Genomic DNA, 21,179 nt, shown 5'->3' on the forward strand with positions numbered 1-21,179 from the left:
AACTGATTCAAATGTATTCTTTTTAATGGCTGAGTAATACCCCATTGGAGAAGGCAGTGGCACCCCACTCCAGTACTCTTGCCTGGAAAATCCCATGGACGGAGTAGCCTGGTAGGCTGCAGTCCATGGGGTCGCTAAGAGTCGGACATGACTGAGCGACTTCACTTTCACTTTTTACTTTCATGCATTGGAGAAGGAAATGGCAACCCACTCCAGTGTTCTTGCCTGGAGAATCCCAGGGACGGGGGAGCCTGGTGGGCTGCCGTCTATGGGGTCGCACAGAGTCGGACATGGACTGAAGTGACTTAGCAGCAATACCCCATTGTGTATATTTACCACAGCTTTCTTATCCATTCGTCTGCTGATGGACATCTAGGTTGCTTCCGTGTCCTGGCTATCATAAACAGTGCTGCGATGAACATTGGGGTTCGCCTGTCTCTTTCAATTCTGGTTTCCTCAGTGTATATGCCCAGCAGTGGTATTGCTGGGTCATATGGAAAGCATCTTTTTGTTTGCACAATATATTCATGTAAAACATTTATACACACTCAGATTCTTAGCATACTTTGAATGGATGCTTTTGTTTTACAGAAATGGGATTATACTCTATACTCCTAACTTTTTTCTCTCTAGTTCATATGTTTTGGGTATCTTTTCATGTCATTAAGATCTACCTTATTTTTTTAAGAGACTGCTTCATAATGCATAGTATGACTATTCTATTAACATAATTGATTAACTGCTTCCCTATTGATTGTTTTTGATGTCTTGCTGTTGCAAATGGTTTTACTCTGACGATTTTTGTTACCATCTAATGTATATATGAAAGTATTCCTGTGATTGTTTCCCAGAATATAATACCTTTTAGAGACAGCTGAAACAGAAGTTTATTTTTTGAACTATTTAACATATATTTTAAAGTCAGTTAATTTTTTGAGTCAATAATACTTGAAATTAAGTATTTTGTCCTAAAAGTACCTCTTTAATGTGAAAAAATTAGTTTTTTGTTACCAACATAAATGTCAGAAATTTCATAGCTAAATACACCTAAGCTTTTGTGTCTTAACCATGTTCTCTGGCTTTTGGCTGTGATGAAATTTAGTATTTTGGATATTATATTTAGAGGCACTCCCTGTTGTTAATAGTTTTAAAGACTTTCCTTCTTTTATTCAAGGTTCTGTTGGTGCAACTAATATGAATGAACATAGTTCCCGTTCCCATGCCATCTTTACAATCACGATAGAATGCAGTGAGAAAGGTGTTGATGGTAACATGCATGTCAGGATGGGGAAGCTTCATCTTGTAGATCTTGCTGTAAGTAAGGGGATGCTAGTTAAGAATAACTCTTGTAGTTTCTTTTTATTTTATAAATGAGTAATAACTCAAGTGAAAAGGAGTGATTTTATATATATATATAAAAGTTTTATATGTGTGTTTAACTTACTATTAATTATGGACTGTTTCTAACCTATATAAACAAAGAATAGTATAATTTTCCATGTACTCATCACCTAATTTTAATAGTTATCAGTTCATGTCCAGTTCTATTTCTTCTCTACCCTCAGCCACTTCTTCCCTTCCAGTATTATTTTGAAGTGAATTCCAGATATCATATTAGAGTTTTTACTGTTAAAATACTTTTTTTAACTTTGGGAAGAATATTCTGTCTTTTTTTGTTTTAGCTTTACTTCTGTCTCTGTTTATTGCTAGGGTTCAGAAAGACAAGCAAAAACTGGAGCTACTGGACAGCGCCTAAAAGAAGCTACAAAAATCAATCTTTCGCTTTCCACCCTTGGTAATGTTATTTCTGCCTTGGTTGATGGAAAAAGCACTCATGTGCCTTATCGTAACTCTAAATTGACTCGTCTTCTTCAGGATTCCTTAGGAGGAAATTCAAAAACCATGATGGTAAGACTTAATTGGTTGTTTAGTTACCATCAGGAAAATTTTAAGATTCTGATTCATGCCAGCAATTGATATTCATAACATTTTAAAAACTATCGATTATTTCACTTTTTAAAATTTGTGGTTATTTTGACTCATTGGAAAAGACTCTGATGCTGGGAGGGATTGGGGGCAGGAGGAGAAGGGGACGACAGAGGATGAGATGGCTGGATAGCATCACTGACTCGATGGACGTGAGTCTGAGTGAACTCCGGGAGTTGGTGATGGACAGGGAGGCCTGAAATGCTGCGATTCATGGGGTCGCGAAGAGTCGCACACGACTGAGCGACTGAACTGAACTCAACTTTCTAGCACACCATGTGTGCTAGCCTATAATTGGATTGTTTGGAAACCCATGGGGTGATGCCCTCTTTTTCACAGCCAGAGTGGAAATATGTTCCAGAATTCTTTGATATATTCATAATGGTAGTAATTTTAAGTGTGTTGGAACTTCCCTGATAGTCCAGTGAGTGATTAAGCTTCCACTGTAGGGGATGCTGCAGTTTCCATCCCAGGTCAGGGAACTAAGATCATGCATGCCATGCAGCGTGGCCAAAATATAAATAAATTTAAAAAATTAAAATATAATAATAAAAATAATATTATAAATATTATTTATTTATAAAAATAAATTAAAGTTTTAAAACTGTATCACATGTACAGCAAAATGTTTTATGTTCCTAATTCAACAGTGTGCAAATATTGGGCCAGCAGATTACAATTATGATGAAACCATCAGTACATTGCGGTATGCTAATCGTGCTAAGAATATTAAAAATAAAGCTAGAATTAATGAAGATCCAAAGGATGCTTTGCTTCGTCAGTTTCAGAAGGAAATAGAAGAACTGAAAAAAAAGCTTGAAGAAGGTAACGTTTTCCTGAAAATATTAATCTTAATGTTGGTTAAAAATGTGTTTTTAAGCAATAAGTGTTCTAATAAAACCACCCATTAAAAATTCTCTGAACCTCTGATATTGATGTTTAAGGGAATATTTTTGCACAGTAACTTGCTACTTACATTATTAAGCATTTTCACATCAAGTTCAAGTAAAATTATGTAATGTTTGTGTAGTGATTTAAAAATTCATTTGATTTACAACCTCTATCTCAGTCCTCATGATCTTTCATAAAGATTTCATATGATCACTTATTAAACAAGGAATTTTTGATTCTCTCTCTGAGTGAGTTCTACCATACATGTATTAGTTATGACCAGAGTTCTTTGTAATAGATCCCAGGCACTATTACTTGAAGTCAATAAAGCAATTACAGAGTTATGGGTAAACACAGTTTGTTGTTTGTTGTTGCTGTTCAGTTGCCAAGTTGCATTCCGCTCCTTGCAACCCCATGAACTGCAGCACACCAGGCTTCTCTGTCCACTATCTCCTGGAGTTTCCTCAAATTCATGGCCACTGAGTCAGTGATGCTATCTAACCATCTCATCCTCTGCTGCCCCCTTCAGTCTTTCCCAGCATCAGGGTCTTTTCCAATGAGTTGGCTCTTTACATCAGGTGGCCAAATTATTGGAGCTTGAGCGTCAGACCTTCCAATGAGTATTAAGGGTTTGTTTCCTTTAAGATTGACCGGTTTGATCTCCTTGCAGTCCACGGTCCTCTCAAGAGTCTTCTCCAGCACCACAATTCAAAAGCATCAATTCTTCGGCACTCAGCCTTCTTTATGGTCCGACTGTCACATCCATACAGGACTACTGGAAAAACCATAGCTTTGACTATGTGGAACTTGGTTGGCAAAGTGATACCTCTGCTTTTGTATCTCTGCTTTTTCATATGCTGTCTAGATTTGTCATAGCTTTCCTTCCAAGGAGCAAGTGTCTTTTAATTTCATGGCTATAGTCACCATCTACAGTGATTTTGGAATCCAAGAAAATAAAATTTGTCACTGTTTCCACTTTTCCCTTCTATTTGTCTTAAAGTGATGGGACCATATGCCATGATCTTAGTTCTTTTAATGTTGAGTTTTAAGCCAGCTTTTTCACTCTCCTCTTTCACCATCATCAACAGGCTCTTTAGTTCGTCTTCACTTTCTGCCATTAGAGTGGTATCATCTGCATATCTGAGGTTGTTGATACTTCTCCCAGCAATCTTGATTCGAGCTTGTGATTCATCTAGCCCAGCATTTCTCATGATATACTCTGCATAGAAGTTAAATAAACAGAGTGACAATATACAGCCTTGTTGTACTTCCTTCCCAGTTTTGAACCAGTCATTTGTTCTGGTTCTGTTTCTTCTTGACCTGCATCCAAGTTTCTCAGGAGGCAGGTAAGGTGGTCTGGTATTCCCATCTCTTTAAGAATTTTCCACAGTTGTGATCCACACAAACAAAGGCTCTAACATAATTGGTGCATTGACTGCTCATGGAAACCTAGTTTACTATAAGTGAAAATTGATTGCATGGCCTTGAAAATATGCTTTCATATTTGAACATGAGATTCTATTTTGGAAATCCTTTTCTAACAAGATATAATGTTAGATGTTTAGAAAATTTGAAGACCTTGTCATGAGGGTGAGAAATTTACCAACCATTGTTAGGTGGTCAGTAACTCCCTGAATCGTAATGCTATGAACTAGCTGGCACAGGGCTCCTTTGCATACCTGGTGAATAAAGGGCTTTGAAATTGCCTTTCTCCAGTCTGTGGGGAAACTGGTTAAATCAGATGTAAAATTCAGATCCAGACATCATAAACATTTGAAGAAGGTGCTGATTCAGTAAATTTGAGTAAGATTTTTGAGGAAGAGCTATGATTTAGCTGCCTCTTAGATAATGAAATTTGGTATTTTAACTGTGACCACTAGGTGGTATTTATAGTCAGTATGTTTCAAAGATGTAAAATTTCTTAGATTTGTTAGTATTGAGTTCATACCTTTATATTTCTGACTCAGTTTTTACATTTTAAAAATTGTGGTAAAATATATAATACATAACATAAAATTTACCATTTTAACTATTTTTATGTTAAGTTCTGTGGCATTAAGTACATTGGCATTGTTCTTCAGCTGTCACCACCATCCATCTCCAGGACTTTTTAATAATCCCAAAATGAACCTCTCTCTGTACCCATTAAATGCTAAATCCCTATCCCTCTCTCTCCCTCAATCCCTGGTAATCATTATTCTACTTTCTGTCTCTATGAATTTGACTGTTCTAAGTACCCCATATAAGTAGAATCATACAATATGTCTCCTGTTGTGTCTGGCTTATTTTACAAAGCAGAAGGTCCTCAGTAGTCGTCCATATTGTGGCATGAGTCAGAATTTTCTTCCATGTTTCTTTTTATCCTTTCATCTGTTAATGTATACTTGCGTTGCTTCTACCTTCTGACTATTGGGAATAATGCTGTTATGAATGTGGATGTACAAATATCTGTTCAAGTCCTTGCTTTCAGTTCTTTTGGATATATATCCAGAGGTGAAGTTGCTAGATATATGGTAATGCTAACTTTATTTTTAATTAACTTCATTTTATTTACACTCTTAGGACATTTCTTATAATCCAGTTAATAGAGTTGATCATAGGAGTAATCTAAAAATAGGCAAAACTATTAAAAGAATAACTTTTTAACTTTTATTTCAAAATAATTTTAGGTTTATAGAAAACTCACAGTATAGCAAGGAGAGTTCCTATGTACCTATTACCCAGCTTCTCCTGATGTTAACATCTTACATTATCACACCAGGAAATTTATAGTGATAGAAACTTTTTAACTAATCCATAGATTCTTACTAGAATTTTGACAGTTTTCTCTTCAATGCCCTTTTTTTTGTAGTTCAGGATCCAGTTATAGATCATGCATTGCATTTACTGATAGTTGTCATGTCTGTTTAATTTCCTTCAGTCTCTAATTCCTCAGTCTTTGTAATCATGACATTTTGAAGAGTATTGGTCATATATTTGTAGAATGTTCCTCAATTTGAATTTATCTGTAGTTTTCTCATAATTATTCTGCAAATGTTCACCACTGAAAGATTCCTTGGAGAAGGGAAAGGCTACGCACTCCAGTATTCTGGCCTGGAGAATTCCATGGACTGTATAGTCCATGGGGTTGCAAAGAGTGAGACACAACTGAGTGACTTTCACTTTCACTTCTCATAATTATTCTGCAAATTTTCTCCACTGTAAATTTATTTTATTATTTCCTTTGTAATTTATATCTTGTGGAGATATACTTTGACACTATACAAAACTTCTGTTTCTCATCGTACTTTTCTTCCCGTGATTTTAGCATCCAACAGTAGTTCTGTGGATTTGCTCAGTGATAACGTTTTCTTCCCATTTTTCTTTCTAATGTTTAGTGTTCTGAATTTTAGTGTAAGGAAGATCAGTCTCCTCTCCCCTATTATTTTTTAATGTCAGTATGGACTCATGGATATTTATTTTAGTCTGTGGGTTTATAATACAATAATATTATTTATTTTATTGTTCAAATTTTCCAGCTTTGGCCATTTAGTTTCAGGGTAGTTCCTGTATCCTTTCAGCATGCTCTCACCAGTTTGTTTGCTTATCACTTCCTCATTATCTGGCACCACAGATGTTTGGGGCTCATTTTTATATTTTTCTTACCTTGTTCTTAAAATCATCTGTTTCTCCCTGGTTCCTTTCATTGGAGAATGGTATTTAGAAACCAAGATTTAGGCATTAGGTGTACTCATTGCTACCAGGGTGTCATTGTTTGTGGACCTGAAGAAATATATGTTTAATGAATTTCTTCTCCCAAGACTCTGAATTCTTTCTACTTTTTGTTTTTTAGGTTCAACTATTCTGAAGGAGATCAGCCCTGGGATTTCTTTGGAAGGAATGATGCTAAAGCTGAAATTCCAGTACTTTGGCCACCTCATGTGAAGAGTTGACTCATTGGAAAAGACTCTGATGCTGGGAGGGATTGGGGGCAGGAGGAGAAGGGGACGACAGAGGATGAGATGGCTGGATGGCATCCCTGACTCGATGGACGTGAGTCTGAGTGAACGCCGGGAGTTGGTGATGGACAGGGAGGCCTGACGTGCTGCGATTCATGGGGTCGCAAAGAGTCAGACACGACTCAGCGACTGATCTGATCTGATCTGATTATGATTAGTATATATTTTACTCCCTCCCACCCAGTTATCTTTATTTTCCTAGACATTTCATATGTGGACAGTGGTAATTTTAAATAACTACTTTGAAGGTGCCATAGCACTGATCTGCATTAATATTAGCTTTGTAATTTCCTTAAAAAAATTTTTTTTTAGATTAACATACTTGTTGTACAAATAAGCCCTTCTTCTATTACTTGATGCGATATAGTCCTAAAAGTGGGATCGTGTGTTAGATGACTGTTGTATGGCTCTTAAACTATAAAAAGGTTGGATAAATTATTTAAAATCTTTGAGATTTTCCTGGTGGTCCAGTGGATAAGACTCCATGCTCTCAATTCAAGGGACCCAAGTTCGATATCTGATCAGGGAACTAAGATCCCATGTACCGCAACTAAGCCTGTGCGCCATAACTACAGAGTCCACGTGCTCTAGAGCCTGCCAGCTGCAACTGGAGAAGCCTGCACATGGTAATGAAGACCCAGTGCAGCCAAAAAATAAAGCAGCAAAAGAAATGAGCCAATGAGATGTGGCATTTATAAAAATAAATAAATGAAATCTTAAACAGAAAACTGAGGAAAAAGTGCATTCCAAAAGTGATCATATTTTTCAAACATTGAAATAATACCTCTAACATGTAACATTTAAAACTGTAAACTAATCACTTTAAAGTTTAAATAGGTCAAAGTCTTAAATTCTCTTTCCAGTTCAGTCCAGTCACTCAGTCGTGTCCGACTCTTTGCGACCCCATGAATTGCAGCACACCAGGCCTCCCTGTCCATCACCAACTCCCGGGGTTCACTCAGACTCACGTCCATCGAGTCAGGGATGCCATCCAGCCATCTCATCCTCTGTCGTCCCCTTTTCCTCCTGCCCCCAATCCTTCCAACCATCAGAGTCTTTTTAAAGTTTGAATAGGTCAAAGTTAGGGTTAGGCTTGGGGTTGGGGTTAGGGTTGGGGTTAGGGTTAGGGTTAACTCACTTTTTCCAATGAGTCAGTTCTTCACATGAGGTGGCCAAAGTACTGGAGTTTCAGCTTTAGCATCATTCCTTCCAAAGAACACCCAGGGCTGATCTCCTTTAGAATGGACTGGCTGGATCTCTTTGCAGTCCAGGGGACTCTCAAGAGTCTTCTCCAACATCACAGTTCAAAAGCATCAATTCTTTGGTGCTCAGCTTTCTTCACAGTCCAACTCTCACAGCCATACATGACCACGGGAAAAACCATAGTCTTGACTAGACGGACCTTTGTAGGCAATGTAATGTCTCTGCTTTTCAATATGCTATCTAGGTTGGTCATAACTTTTCTTCAAGGAGTAAGCGTCTTTTAATTTCATGGCTGCAGTCACCATCTGCAGTGATTTTGGAGCCCAGAAAAATAAAGTCTGACACTGTTTCCACTGTTTACCCATCTATTTGCCATGAAGTGATGGGACCGGATGCCATGATCTTCGTTTTCTGAATGTTGAGCTTTAAGCCAACTTTTTCAGTCTCCTCTTTCACTTTCATCAAGAGGCTTTTTAGTTTCTCTTCACTTTCTGCCATAAGGGTGGTGTCATCTGCATATCTGAGGTTATTGATATTTCTCCCGGCAATCTTGATTCCAGCTTGTGCTTCTTCCAGGCCAACGTTTCTCATGGTGTACTCTGCATATAAGTTCTCTTTAGGAACTTTAAAAATAAAACCTCTGTGTATATCATATCTGTTTCTGAGGCTAACATATCTGATATCTCTAGGAATATTAAAATAAGGTTTGTTTCGGGCACAAAAACTTAATGAAGAAAGTTGATACAGGCGTTTCCTGAATAGGCAGTGACCTGGTACAGAATAAATATCATTGTATTAAATTTCTGTTCAAGGGGAAGAAATATCAGGCTCTGATATCAGCGGTTCAGAGGAAGAGGATGATGAAGAGGGTGAGGTTGGAGAAGATGGAGAGAAAAGGAAAAAAAGGAGGAGTAAGTTCATTTCAGTGTTCTAGAAATTAAATGAAATTGCTGCCTAATGACGGTTTAACATTCCTAAGGCTGTTGAGTACATGCTTTTTATTTTGCTATTTTTTATTGTGGTAGCAGTTTGAACAGAGGATTTGCTATATACCTGGTTAACTTTGCATTATTTTTTCTTCCTATACTGATCTGTTATTTCTAGATCAATCAGCATACAGTATGTTCTAGTTTTTTATACTACTTAGAATTATAAAAATCTGTGATAGTGGATATTCCATTTTTAAATTTCATGTGGGATTTTAATGTGGGGACTTTATCTGTGTTAGGGATCTGAATATTTTAGAAAGTTAAGATAATGTGAATTTTTTTCAAATATGATTAAGCTTTAAAAGTCATTGAGTTTTTAATAAATTTGTAGAAGGATTCTATTATATAATAGCATGCAAAATGTATTTTCTTTATAAAATGTACTGATCTGTTAACAGAGTGTTCGTTTCCAAGTATCAATTAAAACTGTATATTGTGATAAAGATATAGATGACAGTGCAAAAGAAAGACAAACATTATAATGGGCTACATTTCAGATCTTTCTATCTGAGTATTTATTTCAGAACTCTCTTCCATTAATGTGGATCATTGTTTTCGAGCTGGTGCATATTTTGCTTGTCTTAGTAAGATGTTCTTGCTGAAAATAACTCATCACTGTTTGATCAGGTGTCCCAAATTTAAAAGCCATAGAGAGTCCTTCAAAAGGCAGGAAAAATATAATTTAGAGCAAGAGTTGCCAAGTAGTCTGCTGACCAAAATCAGCCCACCACCTGTTTTTGTAAATGTAGTTTATTAAGCAGCCATGTTCATTTGTTTACATACAGTCTACAGCTGTCTTCACATGTGTCTGTATGGCCTGTGAAGCCTAAAGCACTTATCTTGTGTCCCTTTACAGCAAGTGATTACTGACCCTTGATTTAGAGAAACAGTTTTGTGTCCATACATATTTTTTCAGAGTAAGCTATTCAAAGCTGAAACAGATAATAGATTTGTTTAAAAATGAAAATTTGAATTTAGAAAAATGCCATTGCTTACTTACTATATTAAAATATTTAATAGTAACATCTTCCTTCAAGGCTTAGAAATTTTCAAAATTTCAGTAAGCCTTCTAAATTCTGTGAAACTTTAAACATGTATATCTGATAGTTTGATGTTTTGGAGATGAAAGAGTGAAATTGGAGACATACCCAAACTGTTTGTATTAAAGGGTAATTTATCATTCCTATAACTTTAATTGTGCATGACTTTTAAGCTCAGTTCTGTTAGTTTATCAACGTAAATGGTTTAAATAGACTTATTTGTCACCAAGTGACTTATTTTTTATTCTTGTCATTCCAAACCTCTGAATTACTATACTTTAAGTGAATAGTGAGGTTTGCCTACAGTGGATACTTAAAGGAATACAGTTTCTAATTCCCCTGTATGGCTTTGTAATTAGAGAATACTACATAGACTGCCAAGACTGATTTTAAGGGAAAGTAAGTTTTGGTTCTTTAATACAAAACTTGATTGTCCTTTAAAATTCTTTCTCTGTGTATGTGTTCATTTTCTTGTTCCTCTTTCTTTGGTTCCCGTTGGGCTCATTTCTTTGTCTTCCAGGCAGTAGCAGCAGCAGTAGTTCAGACTCCACATGTTCTGTCATAGAGAAACCTCTGGATAAGTTCTTGCCTAGTGAGTGGTAGCTCTTAAATTCTCTAACAGAGCTTTGGCTTTTCCATAACTCATGGGCTTCATTTGAGAAATGCTGCACCGCTCCCTGTCATGACTTAAAGAATACATGTTGGACTTCTCAGTAAAACAAAGCATGTGGTGATATTTCCTCCCCTCTTCATTGCTTCCAGTTAACCATAATTGTTAAAACATATGCTTAAGCTTATGTTTGAGACAATGGAAGAGAGATTCATGCTTTTGCAGTTGAGATAATGTAAAGAGAGCTAGTAAGCTGTATAGGAGAATAACTCTTAAGGTTCCTTTTCATGTTTCGTCATACTCCTAGTCAGTGTAAGGGACCTATCTGTAATAACAAAATTCTGAATTTCATAAGGTACACATTATGTTTGGAAGTACAGTGGTGCCAATTATAACATATCTTGTAGTTTAAAAGATTTTATGCTTTGGCGTCCTATTCTTAGGGGTAACTTAAGACCAAAAGCTCCCAAATAAAGAAAAATGTAAAGTTTGAAGCAAGTAAAGATAAATTGAATGGTATTTTATATCAAATTACCATTTATCTCTATTTCTAAATGACCTGATTGATTTTAAGAAACTTTCTATGTTATGATTAGAGAATTCAGATCCACAAGAAATTGTGCAGGATCTGTCTTATTTCAAATCTAAAGCTTTTTCTTAAACCATAATTTCGACAAGTATTATTAATTTTATTTATATTTTAGTTTCAGAAGAAAAGAGAATTGATGCTTTCTTGTACTAGCTTGCAGCTTACTGCTTTTTAAAGCATTATCTATATATTCTTACCTTTCCAAAACTAATAACAAAAACATTTGGTTGTTGTTCTCATGCTTTTAGCTTTCTAGAGGAAGAATTCTCAGAATATTAGGAATTATTTTCTCTATTGTCCTTATATTTTTTCAAGACAGTTAATTTCATAAGCTAACTCAAAAGACATAACATTGCTTTAGAAACCATATAGAAGTCTCATTTTGTATTATAAATTGCTAAATGTAAGAAAATATCTGAGTGGGAGGTATTATAATTTAATTTTCTGTTTTAAAATTTTACTTTAATTCTTAAAAGGTATTTACATGAAAATTTGTTATGAAATGAATTGTAGTTCAAGCAGTTTTAGTTACTCTTTGTGTACCTAGTGTATAATGTTCAGTTCTTTTGTTGCACTGTGGGTATGTTGATGACGTGGAAAGATGGTTGCCCCAGCATGTGGTTGCTGTGTGTAACTTGTATGTACCTTCCTTTTTAAAAATATGAATGGCCCTTTTTTTTTTTTAGGTGTTGTTTGCTTGAATCATCAATTGATCATTTACTTCTATAGAATCATTATAATTACCCTTAACAGTCTACTAATAGATTGAATGCAAGTTTGTTACTGTACAGGTGTACTTCACTTTATGCAATAAGCATTTCTTGAAAATGCTTATAAATCAAGTTGGGAAATCAGTTGTATTGGGAGAATTGCTGTCTTTAAAAATTCTTTATTAAGAGCTTCTGTTAGTTACATGATCACTGCAAATTTCTCCAGTTTATTTGTTTAGTTGGTTGAAGGTTTTGTGTTCGATTTTCTTAAAGGGGGGCACACCTGTAATGTATCCTTATTAGAGGTCATTGAATTGGGAAATTTTGAAAATGGACAGTGTGACTTCTGCTACTTTTAACTTACTAATTTTTAAAATTGGCTTTATTTCCTGTTTTGCTCTTTATATTACTTGCCAGGTCTTAGCAGGTTCCCAATTCCATGTCCTCTATTTGTTGCTCAACTGTTATATTTGCAAGTTTGGGAGTCAAGGTTGATTAGAAATATGACTAAGTTAATCTTACTGTCCTTGCTTAAATTATCATCTCTGATTATGTTGCATATACTTTTCTTTTTGCATAAAACTGATCTATTTCAGTTTGTATAATGATTGTACTCCTATACTTATACTATAAATAAATGCTATAATACATTTTTCTTTGTTTTACAAAAGAAATAATGTTTTTTTCTTTTTTTCCTCTTCATCTCTGTGCATATGCTTCCTGTCTCCGATTTGCTTACTACTTCTTGTTGAAAGATCAAGCAGGTTGGTGTGATTGATTTGCACTCCACATGGTACAATTATTTAAACTATAGAGAACTTTTATTTAACCACATTATAATTTTTTAATTCATTTTTTTACAAGGTAAGTATGTGTCTTGTATTTTAAAGTATATTTCAGCTTTAGCATTTTTAAAATTCCTTTTTTATTCAATTCTTTTTTAAAAAGCTTATTTCAGTTTTTATTAACAAAGGTATTAGGAACATTTTAGTTTCCAAATTATCTTCTTAAGGAAACAATTCTGAACTACTAGCTTGACAGTGACACATTGTATATTCTAGACCTAATTAACAAAATAAGCAATAAAAATAAATATATCACCAGAACCACATGGCATAATCATTTCTCTCAATTCTTAAAGACCTAGTAAGCCAAATTTTAGAAATATAAATGATTTCATATACAAGCATTTTCCTCCTTTTTTTAAACCAAGGACTCAAATGCCTGGTTATGTATGGCCATGGATACTCATGTAATGAAAATGAAGTTAATTCAATAACACTTCCTAAAATTCTTCCCTTTAATTTTGCCTTGCCGAAGTTCACCTCAGTTTTGGTTAGAGGATGTGGTAGATGGGAATTAAAATATTTATCACTCCTCTTTGGCTCAGTTAAATATTCTGTGGCATTAACATTCTTTTTAGATTTTTTTTACCTGAAACTTTGTGTTAAATTTTTACAATTTTAGAAGGTTTTTTTTTTTTTTTTAATTGGTTGGTTGGTTGGTTTGATTCATTAATATATTTTTAAAATCTTAAAAAAAAATCCAAAAGTGACTTTTCATAATATCATGTTTTTAAGTGCCTTGTTAAAGTTGCTACATATCCACATTTAGCTTACAGTAAATGCAATTCATCAGACTAATTCTGGCTAAAATAATATATTACTTAAATATCAGACTTTTGAAACTGAAACTATGTATATATGGTCATTTTTATGAAAATGCTGTGAGGACACAGTAAGATTTTTGCTGCTAAAACATCAGTTTGAAAATATTACCTGAATAATTTTGAATAAGTGAAGCAGTTCAGGCATAGTAGTAATTCATCAATAGGCATGTACTTTTGTATCTCTACACATATATATATTTTCTTATTTAGCTGCTTTTTAATGCATTTGGAAACTATGTATTTTTAACTAACAACACAGTTGCAACCCTAGAAGCCTAAAAAATGAATGTACGTGTGTTGAGGGGACCATTTCCTCTATACACATACAGTTTTCACACATACAATTTTTAACATATTTTTCATTTTTTCTTTACCATAATTTTAGAGTCTAAAGGAAATCATAATTATTTTAGCGCATACACTTACTTTATACCTGAACTTACACTTTCCCCCCTCAAATTTCTAAGAAATAGTTACTACTGATGGGAAATCCTTTCTAGGAATTCATTGGGAATAAGAGTTAAATTACTTTTTAATATTACTTTCTAGCAGTATAGTTCAGAGTGTTCAATACAGGTGATTGTGCTAAAAAAGCCAATAGAGTCAGGTCTGTAACCTGACTTTGGGATGCAATGAATCACACCACACCAAAGCATGAATTTGGATCAGTGCTTTTGTTTACTCTTTTATTTAACTTATTCATCTTGTGGCTTTAGTTTGCTCTGGACTTACATTTCTGAAGAAGTGAAGGGTAATGTATTTTAAACCTTTGGGGTTTTATATGATTTTAACCCAAAGAATTAAAGCCTGTGAATGATTCATCATCTTGTGGTTCCTGAAAGAGTTTATTCAGATATATATATATCTCCATCATCTTTATTTTTCAGTTCTCTTTCCTTGTCAGCATGTGGGGTTAGTTTTTGGGTGGAGACATTAACAGTTCATAAATTCTTCTACACTCTTCTGTGGTCCTTTGGGAAGGAAGTTAAGAATGACAGAAAGCTTTCAGGAGAGCCTCAGACCAGTTCTACGAAAAATTTGATTGTTTTTTCTGAAGGAAAGTACATTTCAAAGAAATTGTATTACCAGAAATGAATTATCTTTAATTCGGTTTCATAACGAGTTTAATAAGCTGGTTTTTCTTTTTCATTTTAATTTCATGATTTTGAAATTCATTAACTCTTTAGTGAACATTTACTATACATATATATATATAAAAAACATTGTGTTAGGCATTATAATCAAAATAGTCATTTGGAAATTATATTTCTAGCTGTATTATTTGATAATATTTCTACTTATATTTCACACTTGAAATGTTTAATCTGATTTAGGGAGATTTAGGATCCTGAATTTGACATAATAAGTTACTTTAGTTGTTCATTTAAGATTTGATGATATGTCATAACAGCTCAGCAACTAAAAAATGGTTAATTACTATGTAACTGTTACATAATCAGTATAGCATTACTTCCTTTAAAAGTATGCTATGAAATAAAATACTTTCAAGTAATTTTATCAAGTAAAATTTTTAAAAACCTCTGGAGTTATATTCAGTCTTAAAAACGACTTGATATAAATTCTGTCTGATTTGTGTGTGACTTTTACTTATTCGTTCATTTTAATAAATTTTGTGGGAAGGTGTTTTGAGAAGTGACTTGATTTTGTACCTGGTTATCAGAAAAAAGTACCTAAATAATGATACTGCTTTTTTGGTGAAATATGTCATTTGGGGATACAGAGATCTTTGCTTTTTTATTTATTTGGTTTTCCTGTTAATCTCTCTCTTTTCCTACTCGTCTCATTTTCTCTTTTATGTACTTTTGTTCTTAGTTATCATTGCACAGTTGGATAACAGTTTGCATTTAGCAGTTAAAAAATCTTTTAGGAACATAATAAGTAGAAATAAAAAATACTGTTCAGTTGATTTCTTTAAAATGTTGAGATTTGATTTTGTATTCTTGAGGAGTGTATCTTTGAAGGTAATGTGTATGTCTGAAATACTGACTCTGAAGTGATTGTTGCAATTAAATGACTCAAACAGGTAAAAAGAAAGTTTCCCCAGATAAGATGGTTGAAATGCAAGCAAAAATTGATGAAGAGAGAAAAGCACTTGAAACAAAGCTTGACATGGAAGAAGAAGAAAGAAACAAGGCTAGAGCTGAGTTAGAGAAACGGGAAAAAGATCTTCTTAAGGCCCAGTGAGTATTACTGAATTGAGATGAATTTGTGATTTAAATTTCTGGGTTTTTTCTTACAGTATGCATAAGCAAGAAAATTGAATTGTAATTAAAAGCAATACTACTACCCAGTTGTGTAATTACAGAGAGATGTAATTACATTCCTATTATGAAATTATATATCTAAATTTTTGTTACATTTGGGTAAATTTAGTAGAATAGTACATAATTGATGGATATTGTGTATTCTCATTTTAATTAACAGACAGGAGCATCAGTCTTTGCTAGAGAAATTATCTGCACTGGAGAAGAAGGTAATTGTTGGTGGTGTTGATTTGTTGGCAAAAGCTGAGGAACAAGAGAAACTTCTTGAAGAATCCAACATGGAACTGGAAGAAAGGAGAAGAAGAGCAGAGCAACTTCGTAGAGAACTTGAGGAAAAAGAGGTGATGTGAATTTTTATTGTTGGTTGATGTTTCATCTGAGGTATTTACTTTTATAGTGAAAAGCTGAGCGTCTATAGTCTTAATAAAATTTTAAAGCATATCTATGGATTGCTTTGAAAGATAATACTTGCTAAACATTTATATCATTTGTTAATTAAGCTTTAATGAAGAAAATTATTCTGAAGTTCACCACTTTTTGTCATAGCAAGAACGCTTGGATATTGAAGAAAAGTATACCAGTTTGCAAGAAGAAGCACAAGGAAAGACCAAGAAATTAAAGAAAGTTTGGACTATGCTGATGGCTGCAAAGTCAGAGGTTGATCTCTTAGAAATTACCTGTTGTTGTTGTTTGAATTTTTTAGCTTTGATTAAGTATGATTAAGAATCCTAAAGGAGTCATAAAGTGTGCTTACAATTTTACAGAAATAAAATTTTCACCTTTATGTGCAATTTTAAATTTCATCTGTTAAGCTAGTAAAAATAGTTTATTTCAGCCTTAACTACTAATGTGGTGGAGTGGACAGTGATAGTGTTAGAATATTCTGTCCATTATTTTTGTGAAAGAACTGGGTAAGCTTTTACAAAGTTTCCTTGACTACTGCCCTGTCAGATGAAATTGTTTTGTATTTAAAATCTTACTTGTCCTTAGTATTTTCATTGATTCTGGTAGATGGCTGATCTCCAACAAGAACATCAGAGGGAAATTGAAGGCCTCTTGGAGAACATTCGACAACTTAGCCGGGAACTGAGACTTCAGATGCTTATTATTGATAACTTTATACCTCAGGATTATCAAGTAAGTGGGAAGTTCTCTGACTTAAATATTAGGTCACTTGGCTGGGGTTAAGGACTAAAGAAATGCAATTTCTAATTTAATTAGCAGTAAATATTTACATTTCAGTTGTTGCTGATAAAATTTTCTTTAATTCCATCACATTTCACTCCAGCTGTTAACTTTTCTTAATATATATATTATTCTCTGTTTGAGTAACTAAGTATCTGAACAAGAATTCCTCATTCCTTAGGAGGAAGGCCAGATTCATGTAATTCATGTAAAGGCATAGGTCCTATTTGTTTTTTCAACATTCTTTATCCTATGAATAGAATAAACAGAACTCCTGTGCTAATTTTTTTTCCCTGTTTATGGATGCTAATTCTGTGCGTTTGAGGTGAAGTGGTAAAATAGACATATGAAATTTACCATCTTAACTTTTTAAGAGTACATTTCATTAAGTACTTCACAATATTGTACAATGATCACTACCATCCATCTCCAGATAGATGCTAACTCTGAATACTACTATAATTTTAAAATCAGAGCCTCTATTATTCTTTTCACCAAATATCTCTTTCCAGTACATTTTAGTAGACTTTAACATTGATTTTTAAATTTTATTTTAAATCTATGTACAGTTTTAAGAATTGTCTAAATATAAGCTTTAATTTTTTTTCTTTCTTTTCCTTTTCTTTCTTTTAAATCTGTGTACAGTTTTAAGAAATTTGTCAATTTAAGCTTAATATTATTTTCTTTTTCTCTTTAATTTTCTTTTCTTTCTTTCTTTCAGAATTAATATTTGGTTCACAGTACACTGTCCTTGATGGTCCTTGGATGGCCTCCTTTTATTTACTTATTTTGTAGTTAACTTGTCACCCAGAACAAAATCTAGGACCATTATAGTGACCTATTTTTAACCAAATGGTTTCTCTCTCCCCTCTTCCGTCCCTTTACCTCTTCACACTCAAGGTATCCACCATCCTGAATCCTAAATTCTTTATTTCCTTGCTTTATATTTTTATATAGTTTAATTGCATCTACTTATATTCCTTGAAGGTATATATTTTTAAATTTATAAAAGGGGCATCGCATGTGCTTGCTCAGTTGTTCAGTCATGTCCAGCTCCTTGCAAACCCATGGACTGTAGCCTGGCAGTTTCCTCTTTTCATGGGATTTTCCAGGCAAGAATATTGGAGTGGGCTGCCATTTCCTTCTCTAAGGGATCTTCCCAACTCAGGGATTGAACCCTCATTCTCCTGTGTCTCCTGCATTGGCAGGCAGATTCTTTACCACAGAGCCATCTGAGAAGCCCAAAAAGGGCATCATGCAATACATAATGTTTTGAAACTTAACTTTTTTCACTTAATATATTAAGATTTTAGTTCCATGTTTAAGTCAGTATTTTAAATGTTACTAAATATTAAAAGTAGATCATCTTTGACTCTTTTAAAAGGAAATGATTGAAAACTATGTCCATTGGAATGAAGACATAGGAGAATGGCAGCTAGTGAGTACTAACCTTCATCCTTTTATGAAACAGTTAATGGAATACTTCCTATAGACGGGAGTTGTGCTGGCCACAGTGGGGAGGTTGGTCCAGAGGATGAATCAGATGATCATCCACTAGGGTGGATAAGATGATTAAAGGTTACAACACAGAATATTCAGGAGAGATGGTGGTTTTGGTTGGTGTGTAGGACTGAATGACCTCTGGGTCTACCTTTCTGTCCCAGCATTCAAGTCATGTTTTGTTCTTTTTTAAAAAAAACATTATTTATTTACTTTTTGACTGTGTTGGGTCTTAGTTGCCCCATGGTGTGTGGGGTCTTAGTTTCCTGACCAGGGGTTGAATCCACATCCCCTGCGTTGGCAGGTAGATTCTTAACCACTGGACCGCCAGGGAAATCCCTCAAATAATGTTTTATGAGTGTACCATCAGAATACCTCATAGTAATTTACCTCATTCATAGTATTAATTGCTAATTAAGATAATTCTCCTCCCCCTCTTTTTTTCCTTTTTTGAGAAATGTGTTGCCTACACAGGAAATAACATGAGAAAGCAGACTCCAGTTCCAGATAAAAAGGAGAAAGATGTAAGAGTGCTTTTTTTTTTTTTAAAAAAAAGAAAACAAATTACAGTTGATTCTTTATAGGAATGTGGTCACTAAATTGTGTTATCATGATATCTGTTAATCAGCTTTGCTGAAAAATAGGCTTATATTTTGAGAGTAGAGGCTCTAGAATCGGGTGATTATTAGGACAGTTCTGCTTACCTGCAGTCATGGGGGCAGCTTATCATTTCTGTATCACAAGAGGGGCATGGAGTCCTCTTCAGAAACTCTTTCACCACCTCTCTGGGTCTTGGGAATTTGTTTAGAGACTAGAATGTGTCTGTCCCTCTCAAAGCTGGTCCTAATCTTAGGTTAACAAGAGAAAGCAGCAGCTTTAGGGAAAAACCAACGGTTTTTATTTACTACTGAGGAATTTATAGTGGGTCAGGGCTTCTTCACCAATGATTGGTGAATACATTTGAGATATATGGCATTAGAAAAATATATCTGTAGATATTTATTTGGTTTTGTCTCTGGCTTTTTTCTAGGAGTTTATTCAACATTTTAAATCTTCCCTCAAATCTGTGTGTTAGAATGTCTTATTCCTTTCCTTTATATAGCCCTTTGAAGTGGACCTTTCTCATGTGTATCTCGCCTATACTGAGGAAAGCCTTCGGCAGTCCTTGATGAAATTAGAGAGGCCACGGACTTCAAAGGGAAAAGCAAGGCCGAAGACTGGGAGAAGGTAAGAACTGTCTTTGGGTTCCACGAGCCAAGGCAGTGAGATTTTCAAATTAGGTACATTGATGCTAAAGCTGAAACTCCAGTACTTTGGCCACCTCATGCGAAGAGTTGACTCATTGAAGAAGACTCTGATGCTGGGAGGGACTGGGGGCAGGAGGAGAAAGGGACAACAGAGGATGAGATGGCTGGATGGCATCACCGACTCGATGGACGTGAGTCTGAGTGAACTCCGGGAGTTGGTGATGGACAGGGAGGCCTGGCGTGCTGCGATTCATGGGGTCGCAAAGAGTCAGACACAACAGCAACTGAAGTGAACTGAACTGAAGGGAAATTTAATTAACATGATAGTGAAAGTCACTCAGTCATGTCCAAGTCTTTGCTACCCCATGGACTGTACAGGGGGTATAGTACTCTCCAGGCCAGAGTACTGGAGTGGGTGATCTTCCCAACCCAGGGATCGAACCCAGGTCTCCCTCACTGCAGGTGGATTCTTTACCAGCTGAGTCACAAGGGAAGCCCAATTAACATGATAACTATTTAACTAAATAATTCAAGTCCTTATGTAGTTCGGATTTGAGTGAATAAAGACCTGGCTAAAGAAATAAGGTCTTCTAACTTCTTTAGCCCTCCTGACTAGTAGAATTTATTTCTAATTTACTTTCTTCTTTACAAATGTGTAATAAGGCAAATTCCTCGATCTTTGTATTAATTTTTCTAGTGAGATGCAAATTAATTTGCCTGGTTAGACTCTCAAGGTATTGTATTCAACTGATTCATTTTTCTGTCATGAACATTGTCTCAGGAACCTTGATTTCCTCAGTTACCAGTTAAAGAAAACTTCTCTGACTACCATTCCCTCTCCTTTGTGGTCTAGTTTTGACTGTTGAGTAGTTTAAATGTATTGTAATGTAGCCCAGGGAAACCAGGATATGAAATTGCTGGGCTGGAGCTTGTTTATTCTCTCCCTTCCTTACATCAAATACTGTTCAGCTTAATCAAACTGACTGTAAGACTTTGGGTGTAAAATGATAGGAAATAATAAGCTTTTATTTTTCCCTACTTTGAGTACATAGCCTTCACCCTACATGTAATTCAAAAGTCTTAAGTTTTAATGTTTTTGTGTTACATAATCTTATAGGCATAACCTAACTTTTATAAATTTTGGAAGGAGAAATCAGCATATTAAAAGTATACAAATTTTTACATTCTCCAACATTTAGATGTCAGACATGAAAAGCTTTTCATATGCCAAAGGAAGCTATGCATGTATTATTAATAAATGAAGCAAATTGGTTCAA

At 34.7% G+C, this 21,179-nt stretch overlaps 1 protein-coding gene across 9 annotated transcripts in view; it reads left to right on the forward strand.

Annotated features, from left to right (window-relative positions):
- The window catches only part of KIF3A (kinesin family member 3A), a 98,163-nt gene that overhangs the window by 72,915 nt on the left and 4,069 nt on the right, over nt 1-21,179 (forward strand). For 5 of the 9 annotated variants that reach the window (XM_086410331.1, XM_086410335.1, XM_086410336.1 and 2 more), the window contains 11 exons: nt 1,175-1,314; nt 1,711-1,908; nt 2,637-2,811; nt 8,891-8,989; nt 15,730-15,886; nt 16,131-16,311; nt 16,517-16,627; nt 16,982-17,107; nt 18,540-18,593; nt 19,111-19,179; nt 19,758-19,882. In XM_086410331.1, the coding sequence (XP_086266457.1) occupies nt 1,175-1,314; nt 1,711-1,908; nt 2,637-2,811; nt 8,891-8,989; nt 15,730-15,886; nt 16,131-16,311; nt 16,517-16,627; nt 16,982-17,107; nt 18,540-18,593; nt 19,111-19,179; nt 19,758-19,882 (1,435 nt within the window). Of the gene's footprint in view, nt 1-1,174; nt 1,315-1,710; nt 1,909-2,636; nt 2,812-8,890; nt 8,990-10,627; nt 10,726-12,771; nt 12,781-15,729; nt 15,887-16,130; nt 16,312-16,516; nt 16,628-16,981; nt 17,108-18,539; nt 18,594-19,110; nt 19,180-19,757; nt 19,883-21,179 lie in introns of those variants that run through there. The other 4 variants (XM_086410338.1, XM_086410340.1, XM_086410334.1 and 1 more) reach the window with 3 other exon arrangements.

This window comes from Bos grunniens, chromosome 7 (assembly GCF_055505025.1).
Source record: "Bos grunniens cultivar Pamir isolate PY7600 chromosome 7, Bosgru_T2T1.0, whole genome shotgun sequence".
In the NCBI taxonomy this organism is placed as follows: Eukaryota; Metazoa; Chordata; class Mammalia; order Artiodactyla; family Bovidae; genus Bos; species Bos grunniens.